The 13,883-nt window shown below is 48.8% G+C and overlaps 1 protein-coding gene and 1 pseudogene across 1 annotated transcript; one reads left to right on the forward strand and one right to left on the reverse strand.

Moving 5' to 3' along the window:
* The first annotated feature begins 5,968 nt into the window (after positions 1-5,968).
* On the forward strand, positions 5,969-7,348 carry LOC119286462 (annotated as a pseudogene).
* A 184-nt stretch (positions 7,349-7,532) lies between these two features.
* On the reverse strand, positions 7,533-13,465 carry LOC119286463. Its single transcript, XM_037565841.1, has 7 exons — positions 13,103-13,465; positions 12,187-12,861; positions 10,732-11,084; positions 10,021-10,232; positions 8,400-8,656; positions 8,142-8,320; positions 7,533-8,062 (listed from the first exon to the last, which is right to left on the reverse strand). Exons 1-7 carry the CDS (start codon positions 13,329-13,331, stop codon positions 7,982-7,984), a joined length of 1,986 nt encoding a protein of 661 aa, XP_037421738.1. The 5' UTR covers positions 13,332-13,465; the 3' UTR covers positions 7,533-7,981.
* Between the last annotated feature and the right edge of the window lie 418 nt (positions 13,466-13,883).

Genomic DNA, 13,883 nt, shown 5'->3' on the forward strand with positions numbered 1-13,883 from the left:
CCCCCTCCTTTATATACGTGGGCAGGGGGCACCCCAAAGGCACTCCGAGATTTGTCTTAGTCGTGTGCGGTGCCCCCCTCCATAGTTTTCCACCTCAGTCATATTGTCATAGTGCTTAGGCGAAGCCCTGCGTCGGTAACTTCATCATCACCGTCACCACGTTGTCGTGCTGACGAAAATCTCCCTCGGCCTCAACTGGATCAAGAGTTCGAGGGACGTCACCGAGCTGAACGTGTGCAGATCGTGGAGGTGTCGTGCGTTCGGTACTTGGATCGGTTGGATCGCGAAGACGTTCGACTACATCAACCGTGTTACTAAACGCTTCCGCTTCCGGTCTACGAGGGTACGTAGACACACTCTCTCCTCTCGTTGCTATGCATCTCCTAGATAGATCTTGCGTGATCATAGGTAAAAAAATTGAAATACTGCGTTCCCCAACAGTATTTACACATTTACTAAGTTTCCGGTTAATACAATTCTAACATGAATAATAAACATTTATCATGACATAAGGAAATATAAATAACAACTTTATTATTGCCTCTAGGGCATATTTCCTTCAAGAAGCTCCCTGGGCAAATCGAGCACGGGTGTCTTTTGCTCTCGCCTTCTCTTCAACATTAAGAGTACCAATGAGATCCGAAACGGAAAACTCCTGTCTCTTGTGTTTTAGGGAAGTAGCAAAATTGTTCTACGAAGGTGGAAGCTTGGCAATGATGCTCCTGGCAACAAATTTGTCCGGCAACACACACTTAAAGTACTTAAGTTCCTTGGAGAATGATTGTATCTCATGAGCCTATTGTACAACAGAGCGCTCATCAGTCATCTTGTAGTCATAGAATTGCTCCATGATGTACAACTCGCTGCAAGTGACCGAGGCACCAAACTTGGCCTCGAGCGCAGCCCACATGTCATTGCCGTTGTCAAATGACATATACGAATCCACAATGGAATCATCAAGAACACTCAGAAGGGCGCCTTTAAAGAGAGTATCGATCTTCTCAAAAGCTTTCAACTGTGCTGGATTAAGATCGCCCTCAGGCTTGCCCTTAGTGGCGTCATAGCAGCACATGGTCTAAAACCAGTACACTGCTCTCATGCGCCACCTCTTATATTGCACCCCCCTTAAAGGTAGGCGGCTTCAAATGCGCAGCAAAACTAGTCGGTGTAAATTGCCTATAATCACGTTTTTGGATTGTTGAAAATATGAGCAAATTACTACGAGATTTAATACGAATAAACAGAAGATAAATCATGACAGCACTAGCAGAGATTAAACTAATCATGCGAACTAGCATAGTAGATGAACATATCACATCTAGGACATATACTAGAAACATGAATTCTACCTATATGAGAAAATTACTATGAGATTTAATCCAAATAAACAGAAGATAAATCATGACAACACTAGCAGAGATTAAACTAATCATGCGAACTAGCATAGTAGATGAACAGATCACATTTAGGGCACATACTAGAAACATGAATTCTACCACGATCTCGAACAAGAGGGATAGAATCACATACGATGCAGTGGGAGCAGCACCACCGGCGTTGATGTTGTCGCCCATGTCGTTAAGGATAAGGTTGCCGAGGTCGGGGAAGAAGTCGTCGTTGGCGAAGTCGTCGCTGCCAGCAGTTGCGCGAGGACGCTCCCTAAAAACCTGATCGCCCTCTCCCGTACAGGATCACGAGAGGCGGGGTTCTGGAGGCCTGCTATCCCTTCTCGCGGTGCACGCAGGAAAGGGGGATGGAGAAGACTTGCATGGCGGTGTAATTCTCTGGAATGGTGGTGTAAAACCATACGATGCGGCGGCGACTAGGGTAGACGTCTGCTTGACTATATAATGCGAGCCGGGTAGGTCGTGGAGAAAACCCCACGTCCAAGTAACAGCCCCACGATCCAAAAGGATCGGAAACGGTTGAGTAATTAACGCGTCCATTAATTGTTAATTAATGACTTATTAATTATTCCCGAGCAGCAAAAATATAGAATATGTGCATGCTCTGTCCTCGGCTCGGCTCATTCCTGCAACCCGCGGCGCGTCGTGACGTGGCGAGACGTGGCGTGGCGAAGCGAGCGAGGAGGAGGACCGCGCGTGTAGGTCTTCTCTTCTCATGCTCATACAAATAATAGAAGAGCTCACCTTATAAAGAGGTGCGACTCTCCCTCTCAACTTATGGGATGGGACTAAATTTTAGTCTCACTCACATGTGTGCATGAATGGGCCAATAGAATTTCAGAATTTTAGTTGGGTTTTGGGCCAAAAGCCCACTAGCAAATTCCAACATGTGTGTCGGCAAAGAGAACTCCTTTGGAGTTGTTGCTCTTTGGAAGCGGCCGGTGTTGGTCGAGACATGATTTTGTTGATCAGTTTAGGACAGACCCTTATGCGTTGGAGTTGAAGTTGTATTGTGTGTTTGAGTTGGAGTGGTGTTTGCTACTCGTTGGTGTGTGGTGGGAGCTTGCCTGAGTTCTTAGGGCATCTCCAGCCGTTCGCCCCCAGGGCGCCTAAATAGAGCGGCCTGGGGGCGTGCCGGCGCTAGTTCGACCCCTGGGGGCAAACTAGCTCCCAGTCACGCCCCCAAGCGCCGGCCCCAGGATGCAGAAAATTTAAACTTGGCCGTTCCCGCTCTCAAAAGACGCCACAAAACTGGCAATCGGACGTAGTCTGGCGTTACAAAAAAACAGGGTGCCGCACGCCGCAAGTTCGCATGCGCAATGATTCACTCGGCGGGGTCGGCGCCAGGCGTTGGAGGAGTCGGCGTGCGCGGGCTCGGCGGTGTCGGAGCTGCTTCGGTGCTGGGCTGTGTCGGCGCGGCTTCGGCACTGCTGGGCGGCGATGTAGAGGCGTCGTTCGGGCTTGGCGTCCGTGTGGTTGTGGGCGATGGAGCTTGCATCGTCGGTGTTGCCGTCGGCAGCTCGCTCAGGATGAGGCCGCGCTGCACCAGGTACCACGCCTTGAGCTTCTCGTCGTTGCTCTGGAGCATGTCCGCCCTGCCCATCAGAAAAGCCATGTCGGTGTTCCTCTTTTTCGCGGTGACGTTCGTCCGGAGCAGGTCGAGCTTGATGGTGTTGTTCTTCATCAGCGACAACCACCGTGCCTCGGTCTTCTCTTCGCGTAGGACGGCCCGGGCCTGGGCGTCGGCGAGGCAATGCTCGATGGACTCCTGCACTCGTGCGGTTGCCGCGTCGGTGTTTTTCCCCTTCTTTGCCAATTTGTGGTCGTCCGGCCGCCCCTCTGACGCGCCCGGAGTCGTCGCATCCGGCTTGTATGTCTCCTTGGCCTTGTCGAGGGCACGTCAGACTTCCGCCCACTTCTCGCACTTGTCAATGCGCTTGTAGACATGGAGGTGCTTGAAGTCGGCGTCTTGGTTGTCGCCCCGATACATGGCGAACATACGCAGCAGCTGCGCGGAGGGACAAACAGTTGGCGGGCGGCGGGCGTAGACGACGAAGATATGCGGGCGAACGGCGTGCGTACCTGATCCTCAACGCTGGCGCCGCTCTCCGGGCGAGCCGCGACCTCCTCGATGATTCCATGCCATTTGTTGCACACCAACTGGATACGCCCCCAATGGTTCGCCATCGCCTTGGAGCCGCGCTGCATGTAGACGCTTTTGAAGTAGGGGTCAACGAGCTTCCGCTCGTCGAACTCGGCCTTGATGCGGTCCCAGTACGTCTCCAAGCTCTGGTTCGCGCCGGTGGTCGGGTCGAGGCAGACGACTTTCCATGCTTCGGCGAGGCATTCCTCCTCCTTGGACGTCCACTTGATGCGCGGTTCGCCTAACCTAGCCGCCCACTTCTTCTTCTTCTGGCGCCCCTTCGTCGGAACAGGAGCCGGCTCCTCCTCCTCCTCCTCCTCGTCCTCCTCCTCCTCCTCGGGTTCCTGCGCTTCGTGCGCGTCCTCGCCGTAGACGTAGCCGAGCTCGGCCTCCATGTCGCCGTTGAGATCCACTACCTCGTCCTGGGTGGCGAACCCGAGAGACGCGGCGGCCGCGGTCGATCCTATCGCGATGATGTCGTCCATGTCGGCTCCCGTGTCGTCGGTGTCGCCGAGGTGCGAGAAGGGCAGCGGTCCACGGTAGAGATGGGGCGTCGATGTGGACGCGTAGGCGGCGGACAGCGAGTAGTTGTATGGAGGGTACTGCACGCCGACGAAGGCGGGCGAGGGCGTGCGCGTCGCGGGGTGACCATGAGGGAAGGGCACGTTTGGGTTGAACCCACCGTGCGCGTCGCCGTCGGCGTAGCCGGGCGACGATGAACCCCATGGAGATCCAACGCCTTGCTGTCCCCAGGGCGCGTACTGGGCGTGGCTGACGACGGGTGAATTCATCCCCGCCTGGTCGACCGATGAGGAAGACGCCGTCGCGCGCGCCGCGTTGTCGCGGGCCTTCTTGGCTATGGCCCTGTTCCGCCGGTCGGTGGTGACTGCTTCGCGTCGCTGAACTTCCACCCTCCACTCGGCGTTCGACAGGCCCGGTGGCTTCGATGGCGGCGCCCTCGGCTTCCTCTGCTTCGGCTGGGCCACGGCGCCAATCGCGGTTGCCGCCGCGCGCGGCATGGCGTACTTCTTCGGCGGCATGGCGGCGACTGGAAGGCGAGCGGGAGGGGGTTTGGCGGGAGAAAGGGAGAGAATGGCGGGAGGAAGGCGAGCGAACGGGAGAGATGCGAGGGAAAAGCGTCAAGAAACGGCGGGAAAAGGCCCTCGGGTCGCCGCCAGGACGGACCCACGCGCCTTTTTCGCTTGTGCCGGCTCCCCAAGCGCCCCCCAGGGCTCCGGGTTCGGCCTGGGTCCGCCGGCACCAGTTTTGGCCCGAGCCGGCGAAAAACGGGATTCTGGAGGCGCGACTGGGCCGTTTTTTTTACGCCGGCGCGGCAAAAACGCCTGGAGAGGGCCTGTTGGGGGCGCGGCTGGAGATGCCCTTATATTTTACCTCTGTTTTTTATAAAGCTAAGGCACACATTGCGTGTTCTCAAACTATTTTTTTAACAAAGGCACTGATATTTATTTTGACCAGAAACGAGCCCAAACCTTCGATCCAAACAAAGTTTTGGAGGCAAGATATCCACACAAATTAGGAAGCATAATTCCAACCCAAACAGCTGGACTAATGTGGTTTATATATTCATGATGAACCCCAAGACCAGTATCATTTTGAAGGAATTGCGCCAAGCATGCATGGGGCCATTTTTAATCAGTGACAGACTTAGAGTGAACTACTTCCCTTGTCAGGGCATCACTCCCAAAAGGGCCCCCCATCCCATCCATCCTTGCAAGTCAATCAATAACTTAATGGTTGTTCCTACATCCAAATCCAAACACCTGGACAAACACCAAGGTGAAGGCTGGTTGGTTGGACCAAGCTACTGAAACTTGCCAGGACAAACCCCCTTCGGTAGGTGTGACCGTGTGAGTACTACCTGTTACCATCTGCAACAGTATCCAGACTTTGGATTTCAGACTTCTCTGCAATTTCTTGAATTGGGTTTGCTTCCTATGAATATTGACTCAATTTGGTAGCACACCTTTCTTGCAATCTTCATTTGGTTGAAAAATGTCGTTCCGACTTTTGACCGGTTCGATTCAACACCAAAAACCCGGTCAAATTATGCAAAGAACGATGGTTGCTGTTTTGGTGCGCTGGTCCTATGGGGCACTAGCACGACGACTTCCCGACTCTTTACTACGACGAGTTTTGCCTGGCTCCCACGAGGAAGGGGCGATGACGATGGCGTGTCTTCGGCTCGCTTCAATGCTTGTAGTTGTCGTTAGGCGGTCTACGAATCTGGATGTAGTTTTTGTTATTTTTTATGTTCATTGTACCGTCATGATTAAAAGTTTTTTTTAAAAAAAAAGAACCGGTCCCAGGTCAAATCAAAAGAAGAAGTGCGGAGAGGTTAAGCAAAGTAGACGAGGTGCATGGAATAGTATACAAGTTGTTCTCTTGCTTCACTCCTCCTCTTCCCTCCCTTTGAAAAAATCCATCTTCCCTGCTCCTCCAAGTAACCAAACCATGCAAATACGCAGGTCATCTCTCTTGCTCCATCTTCTTATGCATGCATGAGCATGGCGGCCATGAGATGCCTCAGACCAGGCGGCGCTCGTCGCCGGCAGTGCCCTCTCCTCGCCGCCTTCTGCTCCTCGCTCGTCGACGGGCTCGCGCACCTGGAGGCCACGCTGTCCGCCGAAGATGATGACGGCGGTGGCGGGTCCGCGGTGTCGATGAGGTGGTGCGCCGACGCCATGCGCCTGGTGAGGCGGATGCAGCGGGACCTGCTGGCCGTCTTCAGGAGCGCCGACGCGTGGGCCGACCCCTGCGGCGGCGAGGACTGGCTGGAGCAGTACATGCAGGAGACGGCGGCGCTGCTGGACTTCTGCAACGCGTTCAAGTCCGCCGTGTCGCGGATGCACCGCTACTGCATGGTGGTGGACTTCGCCGCGCAGGTGGGCTGCGCCGGCGCCGGGGGTGTCGCCGCCTCGCTCGTTGCTGAGAGCGCCGGGCCGCCGAAGGAGACGGACGCGCCGTCCTCGCCGGCCGCCGCCGTCCGCGCTAAGCTGTCGGACGTGAAGGCAGTGGTGAGCGAGGCGGAGCGGCTGGGGGGAAAGATCATCTCCAGCTCCACCGGAAGCGGCAGCATGGTCCTCGTCACGCTCGTCGCCAAGATCACAATGGCCGTCGTGGCCACCTCCGTGCTCCACGCGCTCACCCACGCCTCACCCCCTTCCCTCCTCGACGACGACGTCGGCGTCGGCGGCGCGCACCCGCGCAGCAGCACGCTCGCCCGCGCCGCCGTCCCAGAGCAGCTGCGGCCGTGGCGCGAGTCGCTGTCGGCGATCAACGACCGTGTGGCGGCGCTGCCGGCGAGCATCGCGGAGCACGAGAGTGTCGTCACGGCGGTGAGGGACATGATCGGCGGCAAGACGGAAGAGTCCGAGGATCATGTGGAGCTGCTGAGGACGAGGTCCGGCGAGCTCCGGGAGGGGGTGGAGATGTTCGACTGTGTTCTTGATCAGGTCTTTGATGAGGTGATCAGGGGCAGGAATGAGATGCTGGGGATCTTCAGAGACAAGGTCCTCACAAAACTGAATCGGGGTGAATTTTAATTACCTCTGGATTTTAATCCCGTGTAAAAATTTGGTGATGTTTGTAATGTTGGATTTGATATCCTGAATTGCTAATTCATCGATCAGCTGAAATTTCTGTATCTTTTTTCCTTCTTTGTAAAGGGTGTAGAAGTTGTTGTAGCGTGTGGTTTTATGTGTTTGCACTTTAATTTGGTTTGTAACTTGTATTGACAGTGTCCCGGGACTGATCAATAAAGCAAATGACATTTCATTTATTCTTCCACGAGTTAAATAGCTTCAAGCCTGAACCAGCAAGAGCACCTATGCCTTTTTTTTTGTGAAGCAACATATTGTTTATTGCACATTCAACACAAAGTAATGTGCTTGGAAATATCAGACAAATTTAGGTCATTTGATTTTGTAGATCACATAAAAAATCAAGACTGAAGATTCCAAAAGTTCATGCAAAAAATCACTAACTTCCTATCCTGGAGAGAATTACAGAGTGCAGCATCCTGTCATAATATTACATTTCACTAAACCATTTTGGATTACATGAGAATACACCATATGATGGTACACAGAGCCTGGCCGGCTCAAGGAGTTCATGTGCAGCCAGACCGTTTCTTCCCCAAAAGAATGAACAAAACTTCACGGCAAGCAACAAGAACTTATGAAACCAAACAGCTAGCATTTCCTAATCCGCCTTTGTAGAGTACAAAAAGAACGGCGGAACTAATCTGCAGGATCATGATGTACATGCGATCGCTTGCGGCCATCCATTCAGCATCGACTCCCTGGCCCGACATAGATGTTGACAGTGGTTGAACTTCGTGAGCTGTACCAAAGGTATAATCCTTGTGCTATCTCTGCTTTCTCTCTAAACCCACCCTTTGAAAATATCTTTGTTATCTTGTTAGCTGTCCACTGCTATGTCTCTCTTCCGATCGATGATGAAATAGTTTTGCCATTGATCGCCTCTCACAATCCTGAAAATTTATAGGATAACGATTAAACTTAAACGGATGTATTGTATAAATCCTAGCTATGATGGTTTACCACACCCACCTTAAACATATTGAGGCGAAACGACTTCTTAGGATTCATTCTTCTAAGCTTCAAGTATGTATATGCAAAGCTGAGCTGGTCACGAGGTGTGAAGCGATCAACCTCATTGAACCACAGACAAGAGAATAAGTTGGACATCGATGTGTGTTCCCTCACGATGAAAGAACCTTCAGGGACATCTGCAACAAGAGGAAAAAGATCTCTTAGGTCAACACAATTCATACACTAGAAATAATACCAGCAGGTAAGAGAACATACAGCTTGGTAGCAGCTTGTGGGGATCCGATGAGTTGAACCTTGTCAGTCCGTCAGCTTGGTAAAATTCAAACTGTTGATCAATTATTGTATGGTTGAACTTGTTCAGCTTTTTATTTTGTGCCACTTCCTCCCATACGCAGTGCCGATCATAATGATTGGAAATAGCATATTCATAACCATGCCGCCAAAGAAAATATTCTAGGATAAGGATAGGATCAGTTTGTAGTCGCAATTTGCTGTCCAGCCAGATCGAGAATCTGATACAAGTAATGTTCTTAGACAAACAATATTGCAGAACAGGATGGTTCATCACATTAAAGATGTAAAACTAAAGCACAAGCCCCACACTAATTATCTGACAAAGCACATTTACCTTTTCATACTGTGAGTTACAAAAAGCACGATAATACATTAGCAGAAAAAAACACTACATATTTACAACTTATGCTACAGATTAAAAGACGTACATGTTTACAAGATTATATATTTTACCAAACTGAAGTGCTGATCGGCGTGTCAGAAAAAACCATGGTAGTTCAGGGTGTTTTGTAAAACATATTTTAAATGGGTGATGATCAAGTTGGCAGCAAATCAGACAGCTGGTACGATTCCAAAGTGGATGACTGTCACCACCAATTGGTTTCTTCAGAGTATAAGAAAGATACCGGAGAGCAGACCACACACAATCTCTGGGTATAAAAAAGCTAGTGTTCCAGTGTCAATGGAGAGAACAAACCATGGGAAACAGGCATTTTGTGCCAGTGCTCGCACTGCTATTGGACAGGAAGAGAACAAACCAGAAACAGAAAACCAATTATTCATCCAACACAGGTCTGCGTATTCGAGACAGCGACACTGACACTATCGAGTTTTAGAAACCAAGATGGATTACTACTCTGAGCAAAGATATAAGCAGACAGGCACACAATACAGATGGGGATGGGATGAGTCCCCGATGTGACAGTATTGCCTGGAACAAATACCCAAGTCCCAGGATATGAAGGGGAGTGGAAAAGGGTTCAAAATTCTGTATTGAAACTACTGGACCTATATGGTGTCGCTGACTGGTTCTCAGCCAATTATGCTGTTAACCAATAATTTTCCAGAGCTGTCTAACTACCCATTTGATAAAAATTACAGCAACCACAGATAAGTAGCCACGGTATTTTTGTTCAATTAACTACAAATATCATCTTTTCCGAATTGGTACATGGTGACAACATCATCCTTTTCTCATAAACCTCTAATCATGCAGTTTTATGCTAGCATACTGACCATCCAATATTCTGAATCAAAACAGCAAATAGGGCGCCACAAATTAAATTTGACATTGAAATTTGGATTTCGATAATTTTGGATAGTATGTACTGTTACTTGTCCCGATAAGGACTGGGACAACTGACTCCCTGGTGCAAAACAACCTTGATTAAATTGTGAAAAACAAACACATGGCAAACCAGTGTGTGTTGAGCAAAAGGTAAGACTTTTTGGGAGATCACAAGGTTATGATTTGTCAATGGGGAAATTACATGCATAACACTTAAAACTACAGTTGAGTCCTTCACTGAAATACATGCATGGCAATCAGGACAGAAGATATTATGCAGAAACTCGCTCTTACCTTGACGATGGGAAAAGTCGATGCGCCAAAAGTTTTGGTATTTTCCCAACTCTCCGCATGTCATTATAAGGCATATTCTTAATCAATATGATCTTCCATACACCAATGAAACCCATGCTGTCCATTTTTTGGCCTTCAGATAGCAAAGTTTGCAATGTGACTTCATCCAAAAACATAGCAAAACAAACTGTCTTCTTTGAGAGACTTGTAATCTGCAAAGATATCATAGAAAGAAATTTAAATGGATGAATGGATACTACAGGATACTTCATGTTGCGGCATAGCAAAAGAAAAGGTCAGGAATTGCTTAAGTTTAGAGTGTGGTTATGGTGATTTTAGAAAAATGTGAAAAGTGAGTTTTCAATCTTGTATCACATATCGACATTAAAGGACTTAGCGAAAGATAGCATCATTATACTATTAATGGAGATGTGATTGCATTTCATAGACCTATTATATAAGGTTTTCTATGTCTGTATGTGAAACTAATCAGCAGTGAAAATACTGCTTTAACTTTGACAAGTACCTAGAGACTATAACAGTAAAGCGAGGCTAATGAGATCCTAAACTTTCTGCAACAAACCATACCAAGAACAAAGGAACCTACAGAAACAAATTGTTATAAGCTGCTTATTGCAACTTATACAGGATGGAGGAATCATAATAAAAGTGTAAATTTGTCAAAGAGTTATGTGCCAAGAAATGCCATACTGTTTTGCCAAATGGAGTCCTCAGACGATCGGAGTTTCCAAAGATGCAGGAAGATACAGCAATGCGGCATTTGCTCATGTACTTCCTGTCATCCTCAGATATATCAAAACCAGTGCTTGATCCATTAGGCCCCTTAACAAAAGCACATGTCAATTGTTGATCATGAGCTACGTATGACTCCTCCCTTTCCTGTAGAGTCTGGTGGCCAGCAAATCTTGGCTCCCAATTTTCTGATCCAGCTGGTTTTTGTTCAATCTCTACATACTCCAACTTAAAGCTAGCAAATTTTTCATTTTTTGCAGGCTCTACAAGTTGAGCAGTGGAGTTCAGAAACTTCATTTCACAAGTTGAACCTGGTTAATGTGTTCCAACAAATTAGGTAACCATCAAGAACAGAGGCTAAATATTTTATGATTAGATATTAAAGACATGAAACAAGCTTGATTGCAAAAAAAGTGTCATATTTGATATCAACAGAACTTATGGTACAACAAATTATCAAACTAGAGGATACCCTGCGTGTTGCCGTGGGAATTGGTTGATGAATATTTAGGTTGATAACATGAGAACCAAAATTAAAAATACATATGATTTATTATATTTGATTATGTATAGTTGCAAAAATATTTATTGAATGTAAGTATAATAATTGAATGGGAAACATTTTTCCATGCATGGTTGAATGTTGTGGTGGGTCTTTTCCCATGCATAATTCCATGTTGAGGCGGGCTTTATCCCATTCATAATTGTATGGTGAGGTGGCATGCTTGCATGTTGAGATAAATAAGTTAGTGGGGATGACTCTCTTAGGTATATAGAATATAGCAAAGGTACTGATAGACCGAATAAGAAAGCTCACAGATACTGATTTTGACTTGCATAATAAATAATACAACTATCATGATACCATTGCGTGCTAACATTTTCAGTTAATTCACCAGGCAAAAACCTGGTCATCCAAGATCAGTACCATATCTACGATTCTTAAATCCAACAGCAAACTATGAAGATGTTATGCCACAAGCCTATCAGTTGGCAGTCTAACATGTTCAAGACATCCAGTATTACGGTCATGTCATGCATGTCGCAATATTTAGGTAGCCACTGGGTACAATATGCATGCTCATATTTTATTCATGACTCAACACTTGAATAGTCACTACGTACAGTACACATCTTATACATGCTAACAGCGTCTCCTATTAGATTCTTACAATCAAATCTCATGTTTCTAAAAAAATAATGATCTCACTACAGCAGAAAAATAGCACGCATATATATAGCTACTTAGCTAGCTGAATTACCTCATAAAGCTATTACGATAGTAACAACAAAAATCTTATGTTATTTTAAGTGAATGGGATCAAATTCCGCCAATTCAGGGAAGAAAACCATGATCCTAAATTCAAATTGGCCGACTCTTGCTTTCAAACTTGAAAAGGGAGAACAACTCACCAGACTTTTTCTGCTTTGGTTTCTTCTTGGACCCATGTTTCTTATCACCAGTACCCGAAGCTTTCTTTTGATTCGTGTTAACAGCATCACTGTCATCACTAATCCTTCCACCTGCTGCTTTCATGTGTCTCTCCAAGGCAGCATTCTCTTCCTTCCCTATGTTCTCATGAATACCATCACCAAGCTTCCTACCGGCAGAATGCATCTGAGAATCATCGGGATCATCAATGCCATCATCATACTCATCATCTGGATCAACCTCCCTCATTCCTGTGCCCAACGCACCCATGGAGGCCGCCTCATACTGCTCCAGCTCTTTCCTGCCACCCTCATTGTACAAGGTGCCTCCTTTCCCCCCTTCAGCCAACTCTGGAACCTCCTTGTCAGTACCACCCTTGGTATCCAAGGTCAACCCTTTCTCCTCAATACCGGGATCAGAGCTCACGCTTTTCTCACTGCCACCACCAGCATCAGCAGTGTTTCCAGCTGCACCTGAGACCTTCTCCTTCTCGTCCTCCGAGTAGTCTTCGTCGCGCCGTCGATCGTCCTGGTCCCAGTACCTGGAATCCCGCGCACTCCTGCCACCACCGCCATGGCCGAACTTGAGCTCCTTCCAGTTCTTGCTCCGGTTCCACTCCGGCAAACCCTCCCCGCCTCCCGAATCCTCTCCGATCTCTGCAAAGCAGTACGAACATGTGGTGCATTAAGACAACCGAACTAACAGATAACCAGATCAACCGAACAGAATTTGGATCCCATTCGCATCCAGCCACGCCATGGACGATCCCAAGAGCGTCAAAGATGCCATTTGCTCTCTCCTCTCTCACTACTCCTGTCGAAGCAACAAGAACACCGAGCGGACCGCCTCAACCCATCCCCGGAGAAACCACCGTGCCGGGAGTGTGAAACCACGAACCTGCGGGGTCGCGAGAGAGGCGGCGCGAGAGGATGAAGACGCCAGCGAGGAGCAGGACTGCAGCGGCAGCTGCGGCAACGGCCGGCGAGCGGCGGCGCGCGGGCTTGCCGGGGCGGCGGATCCGGGAGGGTTTGGAGGGGTGTGCCCGGTGGTAGTCCGGGAGCGGGTGGTGGGCCCCGCCGCCGCGGGAGTCGAAGAAGCCGCCGCCGGATTGCCTGTACTGCGCCATCAAGCAGAGGCGGTGCTACTGCTGGTGCTCGGCCGCCACCATGGACGGGACGGAGGACGGTGGGTGGGGGAAGCGGACCGGAGTGAAACGGAGGGGCTTTTCTGTAATTTGAACGGGATGGTTGGAGGGAGTTGGTTAGTTTGCACGTGACGGTGATGGGGTTAGGAGAAGAGGTATCTCTCTCTCCCTCACACTGCGAGGTTAGTGAGATGGGAGCCGACATGTTAGGCATCGAACGGGGATATTTTTATCAAATAATGTGGTCTTCTTCTTTTTCTTTGATGATTGAAAAACGTCAAATGCCATGTATTAACTAGCACAAATGACAATCCTTGCAAAAAACACGCTGACAATTTTAAAAAAAAAATACATTCAAATTTATGGGGTTGCCGAAGTCTTTTTCCTCCCGCATCCAGCGGCGACCTCCTTTTCGAAATGATGCAGAGGCCACGGGTCATGTGTAACACTCACGATGCGGCTATATCTCCCACGTGTCAGAGCACGACTTAGAGGCATAACCGCATAGTAGGCATGTCGCAAGAGGGATAATCT

This window comes from Triticum dicoccoides, chromosome 4A (genome assembly GCF_002162155.2).
Source record: "Triticum dicoccoides isolate Atlit2015 ecotype Zavitan chromosome 4A, WEW_v2.0, whole genome shotgun sequence".
Lineage (NCBI taxonomy): Eukaryota > Viridiplantae > Streptophyta > Magnoliopsida > Poales > Poaceae > Triticum > Triticum dicoccoides.